Raw genomic sequence first — 26,490 nt, 5'->3', positions numbered from 1 at the left:
TTTTTAATACAGATTATAAATTAGCTGTTCCAAACCTGTCTGCTCGTAACAAGATCATGCATTTGCTTTAATAAAGGTCAAAGTAACAACAAACAAAAAATGTGAAGGCCCTCCCCACAAGTTTGCTAACGAAATCAGAAAAGCAAACTACAAAACTCCTTTACAAATGTGCTTGGGGGGATTTTTTGGACATGGCTTCACCTTTTGGAACAAACCTCTTTGCACACGCAACCGCATTCAAACTGGGCAGTGTACAACAGCCCTGACTTATGAATTAAACTAGAGAGGAAGGTGGAACAGCCACAGCCATTTAAAACACATCTTTACTGCACTGTCTTTTCACATTAAACATGAGATTAAGGGCTACGACAGCATAGAACAGTTGCACAAACAGCACCAGGGAGAGGTGCAGCTGATTCTTCAGCTACATTTGTTTCTTTATTTAAGGTCAGAGATTAGCAAGGGGAGAGGAAACAAACAGGGCCACAGATCTGATTTTGGTTCACCACTGCAGGGCCCTGTTTGATGTGTGTTTGCACGAGGGGAAGTGCGGGCTGAAGGTTGGGAGGGAATGCTGTGAGCACAGCCCCAAACCAACTCACGCAGCACACTAACTGCACAGCAGAAATCCTTGAGCTCCACATTTGACTCTTAGGATACTCACATGGGGGTAAAGTCCATTCTCTGAGCAAGGCCAGGACACCAACATCGCAAATGATCCCCCTAAACCTTCCAAGTTTAAATTCACAGTCCCAGCTTCAGTCTATTTCCCCATACAGTGGGGGTAGCACACTGCATTCTCCAGGCTGCCATCAACCAAAGTGCCTTTGCTCTTACCATATGTATATCAGCTGTCTCTATCAGAGCACAATGCCATTGAAAAACTTTCCAAAGAAAGGCAGAGGATTCAGAATGCCTCTCCCTACATTTCCAAGTTTCTCTTACAGTTCAACCTCTGCTTTCTCTGCTTTCTCTGCGCAGCATCAGAGAGATGGGGAGTAAAGCTGGATTTTCCACATGCCAGACTACAACCTGGAACAGAACCTGATATTGTAATTTCTTTTTATTTTCCATTTTTCTCTTTTCTGGTATAATGGGTAGAGAGCAGCAGAGATAGTATGTTTGTAGGTGGTGCTGGATGTTCCAGCTGGTTCTAAACCAATAGTGCAGGCATAGCAGACACCTGGCTCTGAGAACTGAAAGCAGATGATGTATCCTTACAGCAGGAAGCTTGCAGAGTAAAATCACTTCATGGAAATCTTTATTAGTGGATCTTACAAGCACAATCTTTCAGAAAGGAAACTGAAGAAGGCTTAGGCAGCTGTCCCAGAGTGTCAGTTGGTTTTGTTACCCAGGTGTGTTGCTAGCCTCCCATTTTTCTCTTGGTTTGTTTCGATCTGCGGGATTTCAGAATAGTGTAGTTTGCATACTGTGTGTACCTTTCTGAGAGGACAGGGACGTAGAATGCACGCAGCAGCTTTGAAGACCTGAAACCAGAAAGGGAAAGATAGATCATTCTTAACGTATTCATTAGTTCAAAGCAACACAAAAGAAGGTTTGCAAAATATCTGTGCTGGTGAGTCAGTGATGTAAGGAATGCCAATGGAACAAGCATACCAAGCCCAGTCCCTTTTTCTTCTTGTCCATGGGACCAAAACTGGTTTGTGCCAGCATCACCAACTTGAGGGAGTCAGCTTGCCTGCTAACCATTCCAATAGGATGTTAGAGTGAGGTATTTATCAAAAGAAGGGTATTTATCAAAAGCAGCTTAGTTCCAGGTTATTAGGGTCCAAAGAGCAGACAGTATAGCCCTGTGGGCCTTCAGAATCATACAGCTGCCTCCCACTCATCAGGGCACATCCTGAAGGTGAAAGATAGCAAGGCTGTGTTTAACTCCTGGCATTGCCTCTTCTCTATCCAATCTTTCTGATCATCTATTCTTCCACAAGTGCCTGAAGGCAGACAAATTTTGATGAACACAGAAATTTTGGAGTTTTGCTCTTTTCACAGAATCATAGAATCACAAGCTTGGAAAGGACCTACAAGATTTAGTCCAACCATCCTCCCATCACCACTGCTACCACAAGCACTAAGCCGTATCTCATAGGCACCTCTTGAACACTGCCAGGGACGGCAACTCCACCACCTCCCTGGGCAGCCATTCCAGCGCCTGACTGCTGTCTGAGAGAAGAAGTTTTTCCCTATGTCTAACCTAAACCTCCTCTGGTACAACCTGTGGCCATCTCCTTGGGCCCTGTTTGTTACCTGCAAGAAGAAGCCAAACCCCTCCTCACCACAGCCTCCCTTCAGGTAGTTAAGAGTGCAATGAGGTCACCTCTGAACCTCCTTTTCTCCAGACTGAACAATCCCAGCTCCCTCAGGAGCTCCTCATAAGGGCTGTGCTCCAGATCCCCCAGCAGTTTCATTGCCCTTCTCTGGACACACTCCAAGGCCCCGCTGTCTTTCTTGTAGTGAGGGGCCTGAAACTGACATATAAAAATATGAATCCCTGAAAATGTCATGGCAAATGATACCACACCACAGTGATAAGCTCAGTCTTTGTGCCTGCTAAGCAACAACTTTCTCAATAAAACAAAGACTCCAGGATGGACAAAGGCAAGGTAGTGCTCTCTGCGGCTGGTAACAAAGGAGCAGAGTCCTGGAGGCCTTGCTTCTAGTAAGAAGTTCACAGTTGATGATGCTTCTGCAGCACAAAAAGCATGAGACAATTCTGAAGTCAGACAAATCTGTACCTCCTGCCACCTCGCTTCATCAGACAGATAGCGCATGGAAGGGGTGAAGATGACAGATGACATATATACAAAGATGGCAGTTAACATATATAATGTTCTATTTGCATTTGCTTCTAAATTTGGCCCCAGGAGGTCATGAGTGTGTAGCCTCAATCAGCACACTGCTCATAAGCAATGTGTTGGTGGCAAGATGAAGTCCACAGTCACTCCAAGCTACATGGAACACTGCTACAGAAAGGCTGTCTCCAGGTCAGAGCCAGGCAACAGGCAAAGTCTGCTCAGGTCTTGGAGAGCTTCAAAGATGGCAGGGTCAGGTTATTTGTTTCTAGAGAAACAATAGCTGCATCACCCAGAGCAGTTTCCAGTTGGGACAGAGGTGCACTGCAGACAGTAGGCCCAGCAGAACTGGGAGCACAGTGCTACTTAGTGATGAGCAGACTTCTGCAAATTACCTGTTGGCCTCAACAGCCCTGTTCTACTAACACCAGTGGAAGCAAGGATAAAGTGAAGATGTTCATGTCACTACTCCCAAATGCAGAGATTGACATGGAGTGGAAGCAGCTGGAAACATATGAGGGTGGGGGGGTTCTTCCTAACTGCGTCTTGCAACCTGAACTTCTCACTCCAGACAATTTAGAATGAAGCTTCACAAGGAAGAAGAGAAGGGAATGCCAGAAAGAACAGGCAGTAAGAAGCTCAATCTATGCCACATGAGTCAGACCTCACACCTTCAGGACACAGGTGTGCAACAGAAGCTCATGACCAAAGCTCTCTGAGAATCTCTATGCCCCAGATGAGTGATCTAGCTACTTGTAAAATAAAAGCATGGAAACCATTTCATGAAATAAGGAAAGCATCACCGAGGAGAATGAGAAGGTCACCTATCAAACCAGGGTAATGATATTCTAGCATAAGGTGACTGAATCATTAATCTTACACTAAGAATACTTTTTTTTTTTTTGCGATGGAGCATCTATGTGTGAAAGCACAAGTGTTTGGAGTGAGCAGGCAGCTCAGCCTAAAGAGCTGGAAAATGGGCTCCTCTGCAGGGAGCTGTCAGCTATTCCCCCTCTCCTGTGCCAGGATTGGAGTGCTCAGCCAATATAGAATTAAATGGACCTGGACAAAGCAGCTTCCTGAGGAGCATAATTGCAGCTTGGAGTCCTCTCTAATTCAATTAACAGCATCACTTATCAGAGCCAGCTGAGATTTACACTTGCTGACATCAATGTGAGACAGTGAGTTCCAGAAGCCTCCAGTTCAGCAGGAGCATGTTTAGTTTCAGAGAACAAGATCTGCAGGGATTTTTGTTTTATTTCTAAACGTTCCTTGCTCTGCAGACACTGAGCTGCAGACCTGAAATCTCCACTGCCTGCTTCCCTCACAGCTCAGTTTGAAGTAACACTCTTCTATTCCCTCCTCCCATTCAACAAAAAAAGCTGCATTTTCACAGTGCTTTTACACTTACTTGCTAGGTAGCAAGGGGCATTTCCCACTCACTGCAAGGAAGCAGGTGCCAGCTTTAAGAACTGCATCATTCCACTGAGCTGGCAGGGGGAGGGACACGTTCAGAGACACACAGCCTGGTTCATTGCATGAAGCTCCTGATGCACTTCCACTGACCCTTCCCTCAAACCTTCACGTCACACTTGGGGAAGATCTCTCCCCACAGACCCTTTGGCTCTGGGATCTTTCCAGCTCATAAATTTCTAGCACCTAATGTCTCATTCCAGCCCTTTCATCTCATTGCTTCCTCAGTCAGGATGCTCTCCAGTCTGAGCATCTGAGACTCCTTGCAACAAGCTGCTGCCCTGCGATGAGATTCTACTTTTGCTACAAGAACCCAACCTGTTACTCAAATCAAAATGATCGTACAAGTTTCTGCTGCTTTGCTTAAAAATAAGTTACTATCAAGAAGCACTCAGCTTCTTCTGGATTCAGCCACAATCCTGAGCAGCCAGACAGACATTTATGCTTGGCAGTGTGTTTGGCTCTAAAAAGGGCAATTATTTCATTTTATACATTTTCCCTGATAAGAAGAAGAATTTTAAAAAAAAAAAAAAAGAAAGAAAGGAAGAAAAATTTCGTAGAACAACTCATGGAAATAGCATTACAGCAGGGAAGAATGACAAAGACTTGCTTCACTACCAAGCTATGCACTTCTCTCCAGTGTAGTAACTCCTGCTGATCCTAGGCAGCACTGCAAAAGCACCTGTATGTATCTTTAAAGCAGAAATGCACAGAGCTTCAGACATTTGGGGGTGAAGAGCAGCAAAAGGAGTCCTCTGCAATACTCATGCAAATGCTTCTTTTGCCTCATTAGTGAGAGTCATTGGCCACCTTATTCTCCTCTCCTGAAGTCCTGCTCTAACACGGCAGCAGGTCTTTAGGCAAACAAAAAGCCATGGCAAGGAAACTCATTCGTGTCAGCAAGCCAGGAACATGAGAGTAACCCCACGAAAAAGCATATCATCACTATTTCTCACTGTCTAACTGCTTTCACCAGCCCTACTCCCTGGAGGGATCTATTAAGAGGAAGTAATAATGTCTCATATAGAATACCAGAGGGCACTGAATCTTGTGCTGTCTGCCCCGATATGACAGCTACATGGCCAAAGCTTTAAATGGCTAAATACCCATCTCCAAAGAGCTAAGAGCTTCTGTCTTTGTAGGAATGTATTAGAAATACTCCCAGTCTCACAAACTGGATTCCACAGTTTGCCTGGAGGATAGCAATTTCAACCCCTGCAGGACTAACAAAGAGCTGATTCTGACAGAGGTCTGCTACAGCAGCTCTCCAATGTCTAATAAAGGTGTCACCTTGGTCACTTGCACTCACTGTGGCCGCCTCCTCTCTTCATCTGCCAGCTTCATAAAACATACAGGAGTTCACTCTGAGACTGACTTACATCTATCTATCGAATTTGGCTGAAACAAGACTGCAGATTCAGAAGTCTGCTGGGAAAAGATGATGTACACCTTACTTCTTTAGAAAGGAAAAGAAGAAACATTACATCAGCAAGAAGCACAAAGGATGGACTCCTTTTAAAAATAATCCTCGTTCCCCTACTCTTCCTGGCTTGCTTCATCCTCTAAAGCAACCTAAGTAATTAACACTGCACATACAGGTTTGACAAAGGTTATAATGTGGCGAGCAAGCTGCCCTTACATGAAACTGGATTTTAAGCTGGCATTTGCCAGTTTATCTTTCTTTCCTGCATACAGCTGCTGTAAGCAGACTATTGCACAAAATCAGTTCACAGATCTGTCAGTCTCTCACTAATTTCAAACAATAAAACATACCTGGAAGCATCTAGGAATGGCTTGTAGGCAATGGTTACCCACTCCTCTTTGTTGGAGGAGTATCTTGGCTCCCTTGGGGCTTCAGCTGCTGTATCCAAGTCCACTAGATAGTGGCATTTGGAAATGTCAATCTGTAAAAAGAAAGACTCTTGCTGTTTATTTCCTTTAGGCTCCTAATTGCATGCATTCATACAGGAATTTTTATTCATAGAAGCTGTTACACACCTATGAGAATGGGCTTAAAATTTCTAGCAACATAAGAAATACTTTATGGTAAAAGATTCTTAGTGTATTCAAGTAAAACTTTTATTGAGGAATAAAAGCTCTCACTACTGCTACCACAGGAGGAGAAGCCTGGGCTGTCTGTATGAGGAAGTAGCACTGCTAGATACATTGCTGAGGAACCTCCAAGTCACAAAGGGAGAATTTGAGGCAGTAGAAATAATTCTGCTGGTGTTTGACTTGAGGCTGTCTAACAAACTCTTAAAGACTTCTCATAATGCTGACTCAATGAACTCCCCAGACAAAAGACATTATCTTCATTGCTGGAAAGGTTTCCTGGTGTCTAAACTGAATATTTATTTTTTTGTCTCAGTTTTTACTCTTTCCTACTTGTTTTACACCACGAACAAGGAAAACAAACCCAATAAATGATTACACAAACTCCATAACTAGTTAACTCTGCAAGTCCCAAGGTACTGACCAAGCCATGGAAAGCAAGCAGTTGCAGAACAGCAAGCATGTTATCTAGTGCAAATCATGCTGGGCTTGTGCAGGAATAACCTGGTCTGTAGCACTGGTGACCCTCACCATCTCTCTGTAGATGGACATCTCTCTGCAGTAGATGGACACCACATTGCACCTCTCAGACCACATGCACTTGCTGTCAGTGCAGTCATGCTTTTGTCAGCTGCCTATGACTCAATTAACTGCTTTGCCCTGACCAAAACGTTTGGGAACACTTGGTTAAATTATGAAAATGTATTCAAGGTAGCAATGTCATAAATGATTTGTGTGTGTGTGATCTCCCCAATAAAATGAGCTGTGGGCAGTGTCCTCAGTGTTCAATCTGTTTCCTTCCAGTGGGGAATTGCTCTTGGGTATGAGCAGGGAATATTGTTAATTCATACACAGCACTGTCCTTTTTAGGCAACAGCTCCCTCCTCCTGCCTGTTTTCCTCACTCCTTCCATGTTCCCCTGCAGACATACATGCAAGCTGCTGAGACAAATATCAACTATCAGATATAGAGAAGATTTGAGCTCCTATCAGGACAAACTTCCTTTTGACAATAAGCATGAGATGTAGGATAAGTTCTGTATCAAGGCAGCTCAACACAAGGTTGCATTGTACAGAAACCACTGCAATAAGCACAAAAGATCAAGAGAATAAGACAGGCACATACAAGTAAAGGCTCATATCCTCCTCTTGAACATCTAATTGTCTCTAAGTGACACCATAAGTCATTTTCAAAAATGAATTGAGAACTCTAGAGCCTGAGGCCATGTTTACATTGCATCAGGGTGGCTGTGCCATTGCAATGCACCAGTGAATGGAACCTCTCACAGGTACAGCAGCAAGGCTGAGCTTCTGGTGGCATCATGACTCAGCCACTGGAGCAAAGCAGCTCCTAGCACTTATTGCCTCTGTACCTGCATATTGTGCTGGCACTAGGTTCACTCATTCTCACATTTGGCACACAGACTGATCTTTCTGGCAAAAGCTCACAGTAGTGATCTCAGAGGCAGTCATGCCCCCCCACATCTGCCCATCCTGGATGTCCCATCTTTAGTGTTTCTTTCTGTCAGCTAAGAATGCCCAGAACTCTTGGATGCTTCTTCTGGTTTTCCTGGCCTGCTACCCCCCTCCTTGCAACATGTCAGTGCTCCCACATACCAAAGGGTCTAACAGCTCCCATTCTGGTCACTGAGCATTGTACATTAAATTGTAGTGGTGCTTTGAAATTTCTGAAAAAAAGGCACCAGTGGAATACAGAACAACGTGGTAACTACAGGTTGCATCCTCCACTGATCAGGATATTTTGATCTGGGAAACATCAGAGTACTAGAATAGATACATTTAGATACAGAATAAAACCTAAGCAGAATCTTTACTCAGGTTAAGTGAAACAGAAGATAGTTTGTAATTCCTAGTCAATAAACAACTGCACTCTAACAGCCTCCTTAGCTGCATTGATGTTTCACCCCTGTGAAATGCAAGGGAGAAAAGAAAGACTGATTTTCTGACTGCCCAAAATGTAAGTAGATTTTTTTGCCACCAGATGGCTCTGTGGCATCACAACTGAACGGTAAATGAACGACACCACGGGAAGCTCAGCTAATGAGAACGTTGAATCCATTTCTTGCACTGCATCAAAAGAACGTTCCAGGCCCTGGGAGAGGACACCCAAACCACTAACCAATATATACATACATAACATATATACATATGTATATATTTCCTCTAAGTTACATAGAATTTCTTGGAGAAACAAAAGTAACTGCTTTGAGCACTAAGGCTGATCTGACTTTTACTCCAAATGCTGCACCTCCAGTGCTTAGGAATCACCTGCCACATAGAGAGACTCCCACTTCTACCATTTCATGTACAACACAGTGTTTGCTTACAAGTCACACTGAAGCAATAACAACATTCATCCTGGTCAGAGGGCCAGCACAGCTACGCATCTATTTGAGGATGTACACAAGATTTTAGTGGTGCACAGATCTTGAAGTGTTTCTCTGCAGAAAATCAGCCTCAGTGAACTGAATGAGAAATGAACTTCTAATTACACCCTACTCCCTTCAGTTCTACTTTCCTTTTTCTCCTTCCAGTCTTTTTATTTGATGGAACTAAGTGATGGAGAGCTTGGTTTGCTCACATTCCAAACAACAGGGGAGAAGACTGAAGATTCATTCTACTCTTCAATTCTCAAGCAGAACAGTAATAGATGCTCACAGGTGAAACACTGAAATCAGTCTCACTTCTGCAGACATTAATTGGTTTCAAGCTGCCCATTACTCAGACCATTCTTCTGAACTGTTGTGGTTTTCGTTTTCCTCCCTTTTAAAGGGCCAACACACACATGCTATTTAAATATATTTGCTAGGATGGTCCTTTGCAGTTCCTAATGACTTTTTTTTTTTTTTTTTTTTTTTAATCTGGGTATGCCTACAGTTCTTGAGGAAAGATCCTGTTTCTCCTGGTATTAACAGCTCGGAAGCAAAAGTTATAAAAACCTGTTTAAAATTCACATGAAATAGCTAATTTCTAAACATATTCCAGGCCCTTTTGCTTGCTTGAGAAATAGTAAAGGATGATATTATGAAACAACCACAAAACAAAAGTCTCTCATTCCATCAGTAACAGGGTATGTGCCAGCCAGCTGTCTGCACTATAAATGTCACAGTTGAAGATTTCCTAAATTAAATGCAGCATAGCAGAGAACTTTTCTCAGGTGGGGATTTGCCTCCTTCCATTTCCAGTACCTATCTAACGAATCCCAAAATAAGAGAGCTTTCACTCAGCAAGATTTCACAGAATCACAGAATCACAGAATTGTAGGGGTTGGAAGGGACCTCCAGAGATCATCGAGTCCAACCCCCCTGCCAAAGCAGGTTCCCTACACCAGGTAGCACAGGTAGGCATCCAGGCAGGTCTTGAACATCTCCAGAGAAGGAGACTCCACCACCTCCCTGGGCAGCCTGTTCCAGTGCTCCTCACCTCACTGTACAGCAGTTCCTTCGCACATTGGTGCAGAACTTCCTATGCTGCAGTTTCCAGCCGTTTCCCCTCGTCCTGTCTCCACTCACCACTGAAAACAGTCTGGCCTCGCCATTCTGCCCCCCACACCTTAGATATTTATAGACCTGGATCAGGTCCCCTCTCAGTCTCCTTTTCTCAAGGCTGAACAGACCCAGTTCACTCAGCCTTTCTTCATAGCAGAGATGCTCCAGGCCCTTCACCATCTTCGTGGCCCTCCGCTGGACTCTTTCCAAGAGATCCCTGTCTTTTTTGTACTGGGGAGCCCAGAACTGGACGCAGTGCTCCAGATGAGGTCTTACCAGGGCAGAGTAGAGGAGGAGGATCACCTCCTTTGACCTGCTGGCCACGCTCTTTTTAATGCACCCCAGTAAGCCATTGGCCTTTTTGGCCACAAGGGCACACTGCTGGCTCATGGCCAACCTGTCATCCACCAGGACACCCAGGTCCCTCTCCGCAGAGCTCCCCTCCAGCAGCTCATCCCCCAACCTGTACTGGTGCATGCAATTATTCCTCCCCAGATGCAAGACTCTACACTTGCTTTTGTTAAACCTCATCTGGTTTTTTTCTGCCCAGCTCTCCAGCCTATCCAGGTCTTGCTGAATGGCAACACAGCCTTCAGGCGTGTCAGCCAATCCTCCCAACTTCATATCATCAGCAAAGGTGTGTAGAAATCCTGTGTTACAGTGCTGCCTTCCATCCACTCCTCTGAGGGGATCACAAGTGCTCATGAAATGTTTAACTGGCCAGAGTAATGAGCCCCATAAAGCAGTGCACGTCCACTGTCCTCAACAAGGATACACTGCTCATGTAAAGGAGAGACCTGGTCCATTACAGGAGTGCTCCTAATGTACTGACAGAGTATCACAGAATCACAGAATGGCCTGGGTTGCAAAGGAGCACAATGCTCATCCAGTTCCAACCCCTGCTGTGTGCAGGTCGCCAACCAGCAGCCCAGGTTGCCCAGGGCCACATCCAGCCTGGCCTTGAATGCCTGCAGGGATGGAGCATCCACAGCCTCCTTGGGCAACCTGTGCCAGTGCCTCACCACCCTCTGGGTGAAAAAACTTCCTCCTAATATCCAACCTAAACCTCCTCTGTCTAAGTTTAACACCATTCCCCCTTGTCCCATCATCATCCACCCTCACAAATAGCTGTTCCCCCTCCTGTTTATATGCTCCCTTCAAATATTGGAAGGCCACAATGAGGTTCTCCCCAGAGCCTTCTCTTCTCCAACCTAAATAATCCCAGTTCCCTCAACCTTTCTTCACAGAAGAGCTGCTCCAGCCCTCTGATCATCTCAGTGGGGACCCGTTGAAAGAGTTCCACATCTTTCTTGTGCTGGGGGCCCCAGGCCTGGATGCAGCACTGCAGATAGGGTCTCACAAGAGCTGAGTAGAGGGGGGCAATCACCTCCCTCTCCAAATATCAAATCCATCCTCTGAGGTACTGACAGGGGAATGAAGAAAAGAGCAGGTATATAGAGGCAGTCCCCCTCATTCACTCTTGAGAAAGAAAAGATGACTAAATATCTGTACCACAAAGAATATTCAGTGCACTTCTAAGATTTAATCTGCTACATAATTTTAAAGAAATTAGCAAACAAAAATTTTAAAATATTTTAAAAATTTAAAAATATTTAAAAATAAGCATGAACTATTTTTGTTTGGGTAATACAAAAACAAGTCAGTAATAACAATGTACATTAACAGCTTCCCATAGAAATCACTGACACAGTTGTTTCACTGATTCCCAAATTAAGAACCTCTTCCTCTGTTGCAAATATGTCAAATATATTCATATTTTAAAAGAACGTACAAAAGAAAATTCCAATCTCTGTTCAGTGACAAGTATCTTCTGTTGGGAATTTCAAACTAAGTCACTTCACTTTCCTGTGATCACAGTAACATTGTAGTGAACTCAAAATTGCAATAACTAGGAATCACCTTTTCCTTTTTTCTTTTTCCCATCCTCTTCAAATGGAAAATAAGAAGATGAAGTGCAAACAGAAGCCAGACTCACATCAATCAGGAAATATCCAAGTGCTGCAGAGAGCCCATTTTTGGTTTGTAACTGTACTGTCCATAGAATACAAAATGGGAAACCCAACCACATTCTAGGCACTGCATTAATATGAATGGCACAGCAAGGTGAGGAACGTAAAACAAGAATATAATCCTCACATATCGAGATGGCTCTTCCTTGTTTTGGTCGTTCATGTCTGTGGGAATGATCCGCGTGGCCATTGGTCCCTTGGCAAATGGTTTGGGTAACTGGCCCCTGAATTCTGACAGGATGAACTGGAGCTGCCAACTGCAGAGAACAGTGTCAGAAATCCCAGCAGGAAACTGCAGGAGGCAGTCACATTTTGTACAGAATCAAACAGAAGCACAACAAAGGGAATTTCATTGCCAAGGACAGACAGCTCTTCTAGATGAGCAATCACACTACAAAACTGTCACTAAGTTGTGACCAACAGTCTGCTGACACCAAACTTCTAAATCTTCTGTTTCGGACATGCTGTTGTCAGAGATACAAGATTTTGAAGGTTACTCCCAAAATACTTCTTGTGTGAAACAACCCTTACGGACCAACACCAAATCATAACTTTCACGTTACACAACTCACTTGTCTGGCAGAAGAAAGCTACTTGGGAATCTGTGCCATTCCTTCCCCACGCAGACATTAACTGGCCTCCCCTCTGGCACAGTGTGAATACTTGGGTCCGTAGCAATCCTGTGAAATTCTGGGTACAGGTCCAGAGGCCCATGGTAGCCTATGGGAGGCAGCACTTTGTAAATAAAGCTAAAGAAATAGACAATATCTGCATGACTTTTTTTTAAACACACTACAAGTAAACGTTCAGTTATATTTTCAAACCGGTTACTTACTGAATATAATAATTTGTCTGTACTAAGAAGTAACTGGAATCCAATGCTCCCTATCCTATAAGGGGTGCTTGTACTACAAAAGTTTCCTCACATTCTCCTGTTCTGACTGTCAGTGGCTAGTATCAAGCAAAAAGTACTGATGCTGCCTAACTTCAGTGAGGTGGAATCACACTACACAGCTGTGATTCAGGAAAGGACTTGCGTACGGACTTTAATGCATCTCCATTAAGGACAAATGAACAATGACAAGTTTTTCATGGGAAAATGTTATTTCAAGTCAGATTGTACATCTGCAAGTTTCAAGTCCCCACCTGCATGCCGGTCTGGGTGCACACTGTACATCATTACAGTTGTACCAGCTGAAGGCGAAGGTCAGAAAATTGTTAACTGATACAATTCTAGTGACACACACATAATGCACACCGCACACATGCATGTACACACACGAATGAGGACACCATTCCTCTCCCTGGAGTAAGATGCAAGCTTTCATATTTCCTTATCCCTACCGTGCTCACCTAGTTAGACCAGCATAACTTTAGCTGGCCGTGTGACTTGCCAACACCAATACCCAGGAAAGCCCAGAACAGTGGTAAAATACTAACCTCTGAATAAGGCAACAGAGCGTGACAGTGACAAAAGGCCAAAGAGAAAGACAGTGCTCAGTGCCAACCAGTTGGAGGAGACCGTGTAGTGCTCCAGGCGATAGCGCTGGAATATGAAGTGGTAACACTTCTGAGGAGAGGAAAAAAGAGCAGATAAACATTTCAGAGTTTGAGCAATTTTATCAAAACGGTTTTTCAAATGGACCTCTAAGCACTGCCCACATCTCCCACCAGGTCTTTGGTCCGTGTCAGCATTTTTCATTCTAACACGTAAAAAATACACAGAAACTTACACGGTTCAGTCAAGTTTCTTAACTATGAATCTAGGGTATTTATAAATTTTTCAGCTGCTCCCCCTAGGAAGGCCTCTAGTCAAGCTGTAAAGCACCCTCCACTGGAGCTCTAGCTTGGTTGTTCCCAAGTGAACCATCAGCACAGACCCTTCCAGAGACATCTTGCAGGACTTGCCTGCACTGACCAACCCTGATGACAAAAGGATGTCAAACAGTACATTAAAGTATTCATTTAGAAATACACACTAGGGATTTATAAGACTGTATTTGGCAAACATCCCAAACTGCTGTCATCTGGTGAACATTCCAACAAACACAAGGTAATTCTCAGAAACAAAACCGCTGACATTACAGAGCTTGATCCTGCAACAAATGCAAGGACCGAAATGCATCTGGGAAGTTCCAGCCTAGCAGTGCAAAGCAGCAGTATGTAAGGAGAGATCAAGAACCAGAAGAGCAACCAGCTGTGCTGGTGAGGGAAGCTGAGTGCAAGAGCAGAAACAGAGCTAGGCAGAACAGCTGCAACGGGCTCTAACAGGGATGAATAACTGCAATCCTTCTCCTCTTTCAGAGGAGAGATAAATAATTTGGAGCTTTGGGAAGGCTGATAGAATGCTTTACTCTATGATACATCACAGCTGCTTTTTACTCAATATAGGTTTTTATTCTTCAAATGCCCAAAACAATTTTCTTACGCCTGAGCAAGGTTACTTTTTCAAATCAGTGAGACTACTCAAGCAAGTTCCTAATCGCTGTGACATCTCTTGGATGTGATGTCAACACCACAACATCACAAGAGCTCCTCACCAGCAATTCCCCCTGGAAAAAGGAAGGACTCAAAGTCATCATGAAATAATCAGTTGAGGAAATATTTTCAACTGTTTGTCACTTGACATAACCCCAGATGGGGATGTTCATAGACCATACAGACTATTATGAAGTCTGCAATGGAGGCTAAGGTTATTAGACTAGATCCTTCAGCATGTTATCCAGAGAGGGAAATCCCAAGTATTTTTGCTGTTGTAATCACAATTTACAGAGGGCTAACAGATTTTGACATACTCTCAGTCAAACTATACAGGGCGACTATGGTTTATGTTGTAAAATCAACATTACACAGTTCAGTATTAATTCATTTTGCTTCCAGAGTCTCAAGACCTATCTATGAAACATGGTCCAAAAATGAAAATTAGTTAGCAGATTAAAAGTGACCAAAAGTTATGCATGGGACAGTCCTGAACTATGTAATCATTACAGACTGTGTCACAACCACACATACACTACACATATTCCCAAGCTTTTGGAAAGAGTGTTAAGAAAGGGAGCACTTAGCTCCCTAAAGCTATGAGCTCATAACAGAACAATAAAACCCACATTCCAGAAACTTACCTGAAGAGCAGACAGAGCTACAGCACTGCAGAGGCATATGAGAGGATAGATGGGAAAGAGAAACCTCTCTTCTTTGTGGGGCTGGCTGAAGAAAATTATGATCCAAATGTACATCGGAGCTAGTGTCAGCCAGTAGGGGCGGCCCAGATTCTGAACTGAAAGAAACAAGAACTCAGCAGAGTAGCAACACTGCATGTTTACACCACTCTTCCTCTTGCACGCACACCCATCGGGTGCATTATCACATTTATATTCAAAAGCCCACTCTTCTGAACCAACTCACAGCCTTCAGGCAAATGCACTGCGTTCTGAGCAGCTAAAATTCAGGTAATACATCCAGTCAGCACACAATTCTACTCAGATAACTGTCATAGCTTCCCATAACACACAGACTCTTGAAGACAAATGCAGAGATGAGTGGACGGGTCATTGAATCCACATAAGGGACAAAATCCAGCAAGAGCTGACATTCCCAGGCAGGCAGGAAAACAGAAACTGCCTGTCCTGCTGTGCATTATGCTTCGCATGCAGAGATCAGAATGAATCTCCTCTGGATCTATTCTTTGCTTTTAAATGGCATTTTGGGCTCTGGTGTTTCCACAACCCTCCTGGCTTCATTATAAAAATAACAGCACAAGAGGTCTCTCAGGTGTCTTCTGGTCAATGCAGGAAATAACTGATTCAAAAGAAACAAAAGTTACCCTGAATTTTAGTCACAATGAGGACGGGTCCCAGAGCACCTAACATTTTTCAATCCCTTTTCTGCCCCTTTGCTACTGCCAGCAGCAGAAACAATTAAGCTAACAGTGTTTCACAGACAATGAGAACAGAGCACTCAGCAGAGTGGTTCCTACTGTTAAAAGAACACCAAACGAGCAGCAGGAAATCTTGCATTCACACGATCTCCTGTAGAAGTCCTACTGGTTTCTGACAGTCTGTCAGTCACATCCAAAGAACATATATTTGCAAATGGCCACTAACACACATTATCAGCAAAGATCATGGCAGTACTGTTTCTTGTATTTAGTAAAAAATCACAGGGCAGAGCCCCAGCTGGGCTGATGAAACTGGAAGCATCAGTTGACATTTAATGAGCCCTCGTCTGGAAAATGGCAAGGGAAAATTCATGCTTTCAACACATCTTTCCTTATATAGTCATTTTCCAGACACCATGTATTCCAACTGATGTTATTTTACTTAAGAGAAAGCCCAGTAGGAAGTAGGGGATATTCTAGTCCCTCCTTTCTCTACTTTCAGTATATCCATGCCTGTGGGAATGCTTCCCAGTGCAGACCATAGCAAGACTGTCTGCTAGGGCTCAGTTCTGCAAGTAGAGTGCCCATTCATGGGCAGCAGGAGACTCCAGAGAATGCCTTCTGGCAAGCTCAGCACCAATAAGGGAAAAGCTGGAAACAACTCTGCTCTCCCCAGATGTTGCAGTAATCATTATGGCACTGATAACAAAAGATAGTTTCAGAGAAGTGTGCAGGAAAGGCTGCCATTTCCAGCTGCAAAGACAGAAATGGCAATGTAGTTTCTTCCCACCTTAAAAGTTCTGACAGGGCTATTGCTAATGCATTTGTATGCCTGGCTGAAGACCATGTACTGTAGAACTTGTTAAGCTTATTTTGGGTATGAATAGTTTAGCATTGACAACACAATATTATTCTTGAGGTGAAGACAGAAAACACAGGAATCATCCTTAAACAGGAAAAGCACATTCCTGCCCTTTTGTAGACGGCATCTCACTGCCTCTTCTTTCTACACAGTAATTCCATTGTGGGGTCAATACTGAACCAAGTAATGAGCTCTAGGAACTTTGCTCTCATTCCATAAACTTTCCCTGATCCTAGTTTCACTTCCAATAAAAAAAGCTGCTCTTTGGCAAATCCTCCTTCTTGTCTCTCATATCCGTCCCGCACTCACCATGAAATTTCTGAAGCAGACTCTCCATGAGACAAGTCAGTGGTAGCACAAGCAGTGCCAAAATAAATGCCACATTGAAATTCAGAAAGCCATTGATGAAATAGAAGGACCATGGTTCTGTACCTGAAAGAAGAGAAAGGGAAAGAGTATTTAAGCACAAGAATGCATGAGAACTGGGTGTCATAGCAACTTCATTCCTTCTCTGCCTGACACAAGGAAGATACCCAGCAGCAGACAGCAGTTCTCTGCATTGCAGGTATATTGAAACCAAAGAATGGAAAAGGTGTGCACAAAAGATCATTGTTTTCTTTGTCATAAGTGACTTCACTTTTTTCCCACTGGATCATAGTCAACATCACACGTGCTGCTCATGTTTCACAAGCCACTTTAACAGTCAGACTTGCCCAGCAACAAACAGGTTCTGCAACACGGAACTCACCCCTGCCCTAAGCCTCCAAAACAAGAGGCTGAAACTTGTGAAATCAGGAATTTCTACTCCAAATTCATTCTAATTGTAGAGAAATAAAAGATACAACACAAAACCACACAATGCTAATAGGAGATGATTATCAGCCTGGAGTGATGATGTATTTATACACCATGTCAGCAGGAACAGAAAATGGACTAAGATGAACAAGAGTTCACATTCACACTTCACCCCAACAACTGAAGCTCATCCAGATGCCAGCTCCGTTACCTCCTCAGCAGCAGAACTTTTTTAGGCTTCCCTGGTTCGACTGGTTTTAAATATACTTTTTAACAGGAGCAAAAAACTCCGCCTCCTAATACTACACACTATTAGTTGCAAGGACTGGCAGAAATTCCCAGCTAACAATCATTTAATTGGATGCTTAATTCACGATGCTTAAAATCCTGAACAGTAAGGAGTGCTGGGTCCTTGCACTTTTGCAGTGTGATTAGCTCAACCAGTCAGTGACTGACAGGATGGTGCTTAAATCACTGCATTGTTGTGACAAGAGTCAAATGCCACAGCAATTTCCTGCACCTACAGCCACTTAGAGAAGGGTCTGTGTTGCAATTAATCAGACAACTGAGGAGCAGCAAGAAAAACCACAATCCTCTGCAGCTCCTACAGTTAACATGATTAGAAGATGCTCTATTAACGTCAGAATTCCAAGCAACTGAAATATACAAAACATGCAGCTGTTAGCACTAAAAGCAAACAGCAGTTACAAGTTCAGGTTTAGGGAAGCAGAGATCCTTAAGGAAGTGAATTATTAGCTCATCTTCTCTCTCCCTCCATGTGCCTCGTAATTCTTTTCAGTCTCACAACAGTACATGAGAGTTTGAATAAGAGATATTAGTCCAGAAGTAGGATGCTGCTGAAGAAAAAAAACAAAAATCACACAGCCTTTTCTCTTAGACTCAAGCCTTTATGCAAACCAAAAAAATACTACAGTGCTTACACTGAAGATGATATAGGTTAATTATTCCCATCACATCAAAGCTGGGAAATCCCAGTTGCAAAACCACAAGGCACTGGACAGCCTTCCATCTTCCCTTACAATGAAGCGCTCTGAAGTTCCAAACCCACGTTGCCCTGACCACACTGCACTGAAGAGCAGTTTCAAGCAAAATCATTTTCTAGCCAGAGGATGTCATGCAAATGTCACTACTGTGGGAATCAAATGTTGTTTCTGCATTAGAATTGGATAATTTTATTTTAATTTCATGATCTCCGTATCGTAGTTCTTTTTGGGAGTCCTTCTACTTAACTTGGGGAAGATCTCTGACAGTTTACATCACTGATCCTCTAGACGAACCTTCCCAGGAACGCACACTCTGTATATAGGTGTATATCTGTATATTTTGTCATACACACTGCAAGAATATCCTGCATGAGCGCAAACCAGAGAACAGTGAGGGCCTGCCCGAGGAAGCGCCTGAAGAGGCATCGGAAGGCCTGGCATCATCCCCAGTGCTCTTTGTTCAACAAAGACTTAAAAGAAAATCACCGCATTGATACGACAAGGAGAGCACCGAGACAGCTTGGAAACAACAGGATGGCTGCTGACTGACACCAGGTAACAAATAAATTAACAAGTAAATAGCAAATGTAAACCTTCTGATAAGATTGTGAACCTGGAGTACCCAGCCAGTGGGGAAACAGGGGAGGGGGGGAGGCAAGGGAGAGAAAGCAGGGTCTAAAGGCTGCCATGTTGTGTCCATAGACGCTGCCATTGCAACCGTGAATAAAATCTGCTGTTATCAGAGATACCGTCCTGACAAACATTGCTTGGATATTTCCAAAACTATGAATAAAACCCTTCAGAAAAAACTGGTCCCTGGAGGCTGCTGGAAACAACTCATGCTCCATGTGAAAAATGTCAGGTACAGGCCCATTCCAAAACCCAAAGGCAGGGCCTGAAGTTTTCACTGCAGAAAATTCACAGCGACAGACTTCAGAGCCTTCCTGCAGAGATAAAGGACCACAGCAAAGCAGCTGCTGCCATGTTGTGTCCCAGCACAAGGAACTCAGCACCACCCAAAACAGCCCCTCAAACAAACCACTGAATACGGCCTGCAGGGCACTGCCAGAGAAAGCCTCGCTACCAACCACTGCCAAATCCTCCCTAGAATGTCTCCAAAAAGTATGACAGATGCTGCAAAGAACCTGCCCTGAGCACCCCAAAGTCTCTGCTTGTCTCTCTGGAGCCCTACCAGAAATGCAACACCCCCACTCTCCATCTCTAAAAGCACGTAGTGTGAATGACTCGGTGCAGCAGCAGCTCCCAAACAAGTTCCATGGCACTGCCACCAAGATTCACACCTGATCTAGGTCACCCAGTATTCCAAGGGCCAACACCAGGAAAGTCCTGAAAGGCAGATGAGTTGCCTACTGATTAGATATCATTGATGACAACGCTGATGCTCCTTGACATTCACCAATTATTTCTAAGATCTTCAGGAATTCCACTGAGGTCACCAGCTTAGTTATCTCTCACAGCAGTAATTTCCATGTCTGCACTGTCTGAACCGGCCTTCTGCATCAATTCTCACTTTTTGCTAACATAAACCTGACAAAATGAAACATTAATACTGCTTTTAGCTCTGTCTCCTTCATAAGCTTAAGCAAAGCACCAGTTTTTCCCCTGTAAACGTAGGTAATTTTTACATTGCTTAAGGAAAAAAATAAGAAGGAGGGACTATCTATAAGCTTTTAGAGTGTATAAGAGTATATTATATAGAGTATAAGCTTTAGAGTATATAGGAGAGTATCCTGAAAGCTCTTTCCTTAAAGAGCTTCTAAAAAGATGGCAGGAGAAGTCTAAGCATGGTTATCATTACTTGTCACTGACTCTCTCTAACTTATCAGTCTTCAGAATGACTGTTTTCTGCTCAATTTGTTCATCCAAAAGAAATGGAGAGATCAGGTGTTGCCTCTGTGAGCCAAAATGGCTGAAACGCAGCATGATTCCAACAGGTTATTACCCGTTCTTTCTTCTCCAGAGTCCCAAAGATGCCTTTAACCCCACAGAACACAAGTACATCAGGAACCTGATATGAACTGAAGGAACTGTGGGCTTTGCACTGCTATTTATCCTCCCAAGGTTCTGCAGCCTGACCGTGAAGAACAACGGTAGCCAAGAACTGGGTTAAAGCTGACAAATACAAACATTCACACACCACTGGTGCCTACTACACTTGTGTTACATCCAGACAAATTTGATATTAACACCACTTTGCTGTGATATTGTGTTGTTGAGACATCTCATGATGGCCGGTAGGGCTTCAAAGTGAATAAAGGCTGCTTAACTCACAGCACAGAGAACCAGCTCGAGATATTTGACGGTGCCTTGTCAAATTCCAGCTCGAGAGAGACATCCTGTGGCAAAAGAGCTGGAATTGCAACCCTTCAAAGCTTGCAGGATGTCTCTGAGTGCATCAGAAAAAGATCAGCCATGAAAACCTGGTGTGTAACTGTCCCCTGACAGCAGCAAGGAAACCATCACCTCCCACATCTTATCTTAAACTCACCATAGAGATCAGGTCCGTGGGAGGTGAAGACGTTGTACAAAACAATGTTGAGAGGTGCAACTACCAGCTTCCCATAGTAATAGCTGTCCACAACTACCAGGGGCACCTGAAAGAAAGCATCTGTTATTTGCAGGGAGCCAGAAGCTTTTAGTTGGATCGCCCAACAGTTGTGAGTGATTTTGTTAACTGAACTTGTTCCTTCTATTGTGAACCCAATTCACTCTGTCTCTGCATTGTTACAGGGACTTACCAGAAACAGGATCAATGACACCACACACCAGTTTAAGAAGCTTTTCCACCTCTGCTTCAGTACTAACAAGTCAAAGGCAATGGGAAGCCTGAAACAGAGACCAAGCATCAACTGGAGATTATCATTCCCAGACAGGCAAGAAACATCAGACAAAATGCCAAGTTCCTGGGTTCTCCTCTCCTTACCCAAGAGCTGCACTGAAAGGCCAGCCCACTAGCGCTCCAGCAGCTATGCCTAGCACTGCTACAGAGGTCTTGTCCATATACCAACCAGTCATGGCAATAATCGTGGTATACATGCAGAAACTGCTTGGGAGGAAAGCTGCAAAACAAAACAAAACAAAACAAAAAAAAAAAAAAAAAAAAAAAAAGAAAAGAAAGAAAAGGCTTAGCCCAGCTTTCCCATGATACAAAACTACGTGATGCAAAATAAGGCCAATAACACCTCCTTTGCTCCACTGGAGGTGGGATGCTATGTTGCAAATTCACATTTCAGAGAGGACTCCAGTTCTGCCAAGGCTAGAAATACTCCTCAGTGGCACCCAGCAGTGGTTGGTTACCTGTTGACAGCACCTAAGGCTGCATGGAACACCACCTACAACACCTGCTTTACCTTCTATATTCTGCTAGACTGAGAAAGAAAATGGAAAGTATCTGCTCAAGCAGCAGCAGGAAATGTGACTTGACAACTGGGTACAGACTGGTGAAAAGTGAGTGAAGCACAGGGAGACTGAGGACTTCCTACATTGTTCCTGCAGTGTCATTTCACCATTCACCATTAAAAAAAATAAAAGACAAGAGGGGAAATACTAGTACTCATAAGCTATATTTCCATTTTGGTTTCTGCATGTGCACAACAGAACAAGCCTTTCCTCAAAGCCTGTCTTCACCTCACTCAATACTACAGCAGGTGCTTTATCAGCCTTACAGTAGCTGGCTTGACAACGGAGTACAGCCAGCCAGAGGACAGAACACAAAGGCAGGTGACAGTGCCAAAGTACAAAAAGACAAAGCCCCTCTTTGCATGAAAAAGACAAAATCCTCCTTGGATTAGAACATGTTCAAGGAAGGCAGGCCAATACCCTCTTTAAGTACCCTGGACCACTGCATATAGAACAACAGAAATTCTCTTAAAATGCCTTTGGTTTTTATGGACAAGATCATTGCTGGTGTCACTGCTATGTAAACTCACCTGCTGATGAACAAAACATCCCTGTGCTGAGTACTAAGAAAGCCAACATGAGACGACTCACATGTAGTCCAAACTTCTTGCACACAGCCCTAAGGAAGCAAAAGAGAATCTGAAACCACAAAGATGATCCCAGTACATGAAATAATAGTAGTAATGCATGCAAAGCCACAAACAATCCACAGAGCATCCCAAGAGCTTTAAGGTGAGCAACTCTCATTACTCAGACACTAAAAGCGCTCTGAAGACTGCCTTGAAGACTGCTTTGTATTTAAGATCTTCCTAAGCTATACTAGGTGCAAAACTTGGCTTCTACCAGAGTAATTTCCACTCAAAAAGTTTCATGAAGAAACTGTATCATCATCATTCTAAGATTCGCACCGATCTCAACTCCTCTCTGGGCACAAAGGCCTCACTCACATTCTTTAAACGAAACCGTGGCCAACAGAAACACGGTGCAACACAATAGTTTGGAAGTCACAAATGAAAAGGCAGCAGGCAAAAAAAAAAAAAACTCAGCTTAGACAAGGTAACTCATAAGCTATGATATGTTCAGCAGCATCTCATTAAGTTACCTTGCAAACATGTATTTTGAAGTTTCACTGTGAAGTAATCCCACTTGCACATTTATACATCAGCTTCAGAGTGTACTTCCTCTGGCAGTAACAGCATGCTACCCACACTGCTCCAAAATATTCTCAACAGATAGATTCTAATACTCACTTATAAAAGTAGAGTTCACAAACACAGCTCAGGAATGCCAGGAAGCATCGTAGGAAATAGAAGATAAGAACCTAGGAGATGCACTCAGATTCAGAACAAGGTTTGCAATGAAGCTTACACACCTACTGCTAACAAGTGAGTCCAGACAGCACAGGTTCTAACAGGATGGAGCAGCTCCAGCAGCAGTGAATGAACCTCTTTCTAGAGGTCCAGATCCTGCACCAAAGGATGGCTAAAACTCTTGGCAGCAAAAGGCCTGCCCACTAAGTCTAACATCCTTCACACAAAGAAAGCAAACTGAAACAAAGCCCACCGATCTGTTTTTTCCTAATTTTTTCTTACTGTTGTTTTCTAAAACACTCCTGAATTATTTTTATTCTATCTTGTGAAATACTATTTTTTTCTTTTATAGTTTACTAGGAAAAAAAAAATCAAAACAGTCACTGATAGCAGGAGCAGAAAACAACAGGAGCTTCTAAGACAAAGGGATAACAGTGACAGCTCACAGGGACCAGTGAGAGCCCATGGCTACCAAGCAACTACAAATGGCAGGAAACACCTGCCCTGTTGGGACAATTTCTCGACCAATACAGAGCCTAGCAGAGCTTCCCTGCTAATGCCTGCTCACTCTTCCTTTGCTCTTCTCAAATTGACTCACAAACCCCTGCATACCCTTACAGAGACGTTAGCATTTGTAGACTTAGCGTTTATAAAAGCACTGATTTGTTTCCTAATTCTGACAACAAACAAAGCAGCTGTGTACTACAAACTAAAGGTGCATTTATTCACCACAAAGCAATTCTGATGTATCTGATTTACCTTGTTAGTCTGCAGGACTCTAGCATGGAACAAGGCTGGTAGGGCATGAAGCCACAGGTACGCATAGGAGCGGATGGCATAGGCTGGAGAGTACTCCCATGTCTGAAACCCCTTCCCATAAATGAGGTAGTGTGTCTAAAATGGAAATTAACAAGCATTTATAAAGTGTTTCACACCACAGACAGTTTGAACACAGTTTATCAAAAGGGTGTCAGAATGCCTACATTTGTGCAGGCCAGATCACAGGCTGGAAATATACCACCTGCAGTGCTGTGCCCAGGCCTGGGGGCCCCAGGACAGGAAGGATGCGGAGCTGCTGGAGCGGGTCTAGAGGAGGGCACGAGGATGCTCAGAGGGCTGGAGCACCTCTGCTGTGAAGGCAGGCTGAGGGAGCTGGGCTTGTTCAGCTTGGAGAAGAGAAGGCTGCGGGGAGACCTCATTGCAGCCTGCCAGTACTTGAAGGGAGCTTACAAACAGGAGGGGAGTGACTGTGTACAGAGCCTGATGGGGACAGGAAAAAGGCGAATGGCTTTAAAGTGAAAGAGTGGAGATGCGGGTGAGCTGTGAGGAAGCAATCCTTTGGTCAGGGCGGTGAGGTGCTGGCGCTGCTGCCCAGAGAGCTGTGGGTGCCCCATCCCTGCAGGCACTCAGGGCCAGGTGGGATGGGGCCCTGGGGAGCCTGAGCTGGTGGGGGGCAGCCCTGCCCATGGCCGGGGGTGGCACTGGGTGGGCTTTGAGCTGCTCTCCAACCTGAGCACTGCAGAAGCGGCAGCCACCCACCGGCTCCCAGTAGTTGAAGGTCTCATCGCAGTCAGAGATGTTGCTGAGAAGCGCAGCGCAGAACCTGGCCGAGATGAGACACTTGAAGGCCGTGGATCCTTCGGGGGCCCACACCTGCCCCGCCTTGCTCCCGGACGGCCTGGTGCAGAGAACACACAAAGCGCGCACTGCAAGCGCAGTAACACGAGCAAACCCGCGGCGTGACGCCGGGCAAAGGCTGACAGGGGCCCGCACGCGGGAAGTCCCTTACAGCACGCAAGGGCTCGAGAAGCCGCAGCATTTCCGAACATCTCCCCGAGGACGTCCCCCGCCTTCTGCACCGCCCTCCTCCCGTCGGACCGCCGGCTCCGGCCCGGCCGTCCCTCGCTCCACCCGCAGCCCCCCGCCACCTCCCGCCCGCCCGCCCCGCGCACACAACGCGTCCCGCAGCCCCGCTCCCCCCGCGCCGACACGTACTCCGCCCGAGCCTCCTCTGAGCCCGCCGCCTCCGGCCGCGAGCGGGCCGCCTCCCCTCCACCCCCTCCTCCTCCTCCTCCTCCTGCCCGCGGCCGCTGCCGGGCCCCTTTGGCCGCCATGCCGACTCCGGGCAGCCGCCCGCCCTTTCGCTTCCTCCAGCGGACGCGACGGGAGCGGAGCCGAAGCCGCGGCCGCCATGCCGGGTGTGGGCACGGCCGCGCTCCGCCTGCGTCGGCTGCCGGGGGCGGGCGCTGCTCCGCGGCACGGGCGAGCGACGGGGAACGGGCGGGAGCTGCGCCGTGCGGTGCGTGCCTGCAGTGCAACCGGAGCTTCCACCGTAACCGTCTGTAGCACAGCGCTGTTGTATCGAAGATTCATCTCAGAACAGCACAGGTTGGAGGGGAGCTCAAAGCCCACCCAGTGCCACCCCCGGCCGTGGGCAGGGCTGCCCCCCACCAGCTCAGGCTCCCCAGGGCCCCATCCCACCTGGCCCTGAGTGCCTGCAGGGATGGGGCACCCACTGCTGCCCACTCTCTGGGCAGCAGTGCCAGCGCCTCACCGCCCTGACCAAAGGATTGCTTCCTCACAGCTCACCCACATCTCCACTCTTTCACTTTAAAGCCATTTGCCTTTTTCCTGTCCCCATCAGGCTCTGTACACAGTCACTCCCCTCCTGTTTGTAAGCTCCCTCCAAGTACTGGCAGGCTGCAGTGACTCTTCTCCAATCTGAATAAACTGAACTCCCTCAGCCTGTCTTCACAGCAGAGGTGCCAGCAGCTCCACATCCCTCATCATGTTCTCTCGTGCCCACTTTCTGAGCCCGTCCAGGTCCCTCTGGATGGCGTCCCTTCCTGCTGTTGTGTCCGCTGCACCACTCAGCTCGGTGCCATCAGCAAACTGCTGAGGCTGCACTCCATCCTATCTCTATCACTATATATCACTCCATCCTATCATCTGTCGCTGATGGAGATGCTGAAGAGCTCCGGTCCCAAGATGGACCCCTGGGGGACACCACTCATCACCGGCCTCCACCTGGACATGGAGCCATTGACAGCAGCCCTCTGGCTGCGACCATCCAACCAATTCCTTATCCTCCAAATAGCCCAGCCTTCCAATCCATCTCTCTCCACTTTGGAGATAAGGATGTGGTGCAGGACTGTGTCAAAGGCACAACTCCAGGCAGGTGACATCAGTTGCCCTTCCTTTGCCCACCGATGCCATCACTCCATCACAGAAGGCCACTGCATGGGTCAGGCACGCTGTGCCCTTGGTGAAGCCGTGCTGGCTGTCTCGGATCACCCCCTCACCTCAATGTGCCTTAACATCTCTTCCAGGAGGATCTGCTCCATGATCT

At 45.3% G+C, this 26,490-nt stretch overlaps 1 protein-coding gene across 2 annotated transcripts; it reads right to left on the bottom strand.

Moving 5' to 3' along the window:
* On the bottom strand, positions 1-25,347 carry ALG9 (ALG9 alpha-1,2-mannosyltransferase). 2 transcript variants are annotated; one of them, XM_048968155.1, is made up of 15 exons: positions 25,137-25,347; positions 24,681-24,819; positions 23,901-24,035; positions 23,082-23,152; positions 22,362-22,450; positions 21,356-21,491; positions 21,171-21,258; positions 20,921-21,026; positions 16,922-17,044; positions 14,996-15,150; positions 13,314-13,443; positions 12,446-12,593; positions 12,001-12,130; positions 6,057-6,187; positions 1-1,487 (listed from the first exon to the last, which is right to left on the bottom strand). In XM_048968155.1, exons 1-15 carry the CDS (start codon positions 25,253-25,255, stop codon positions 1,364-1,366), a joined length of 1,824 nt encoding a protein of 607 aa, XP_048824112.1. In that variant the 5' UTR covers positions 25,256-25,347; the 3' UTR covers positions 1-1,363. The 2 variants fall into 2 exon arrangements, with proteins under 2 accessions (XP_048824112.1, XP_048824113.1); XM_048968156.1 differs by lacking the exons at positions 1-1,487; positions 12,001-12,130 and having other exon boundaries at positions 6,060-6,187.
* Between the last annotated feature and the right edge of the window lie 1,143 nt (positions 25,348-26,490).

This window comes from Lagopus muta, chromosome 22, assembly GCF_023343835.1.
Source record: "Lagopus muta isolate bLagMut1 chromosome 22, bLagMut1 primary, whole genome shotgun sequence".
Taxonomy (NCBI): Eukaryota; Metazoa; Chordata; class Aves; order Galliformes; family Phasianidae; genus Lagopus; species Lagopus muta.
The sequence above is the reverse complement of the archived record's forward strand: the minus strand, read 5'-3'. Positions and strand labels throughout refer to the sequence as shown.

What these genes read in the sequence shown, in the direction of transcription:
- ALG9 (XM_048968155.1), bottom strand. Translation starts at nt 25,255, where the DNA reads ATGGCGGCCAAAGGGGCCCGGCAGCGGCCGCGGGCAGGAGGAGGAGGA. An exon ending in TCAGAGGAGGCTCGGGCGGA is followed by an intron (nt 24,820 to 25,136) that starts GTACGTGTCGGC and finishes TCTCTGCACCAG; the next exon opens with GCCGTCCGGGAGCAAGGCGG. An exon ending in CCTTTCAGTGCAGCTCTTGG is followed by an intron (nt 21,259 to 21,355) that starts GTAAGGAGAGGA and finishes TCTCTGTTTCAG; the next exon opens with GCTTCCCATTGCCTTTGACT.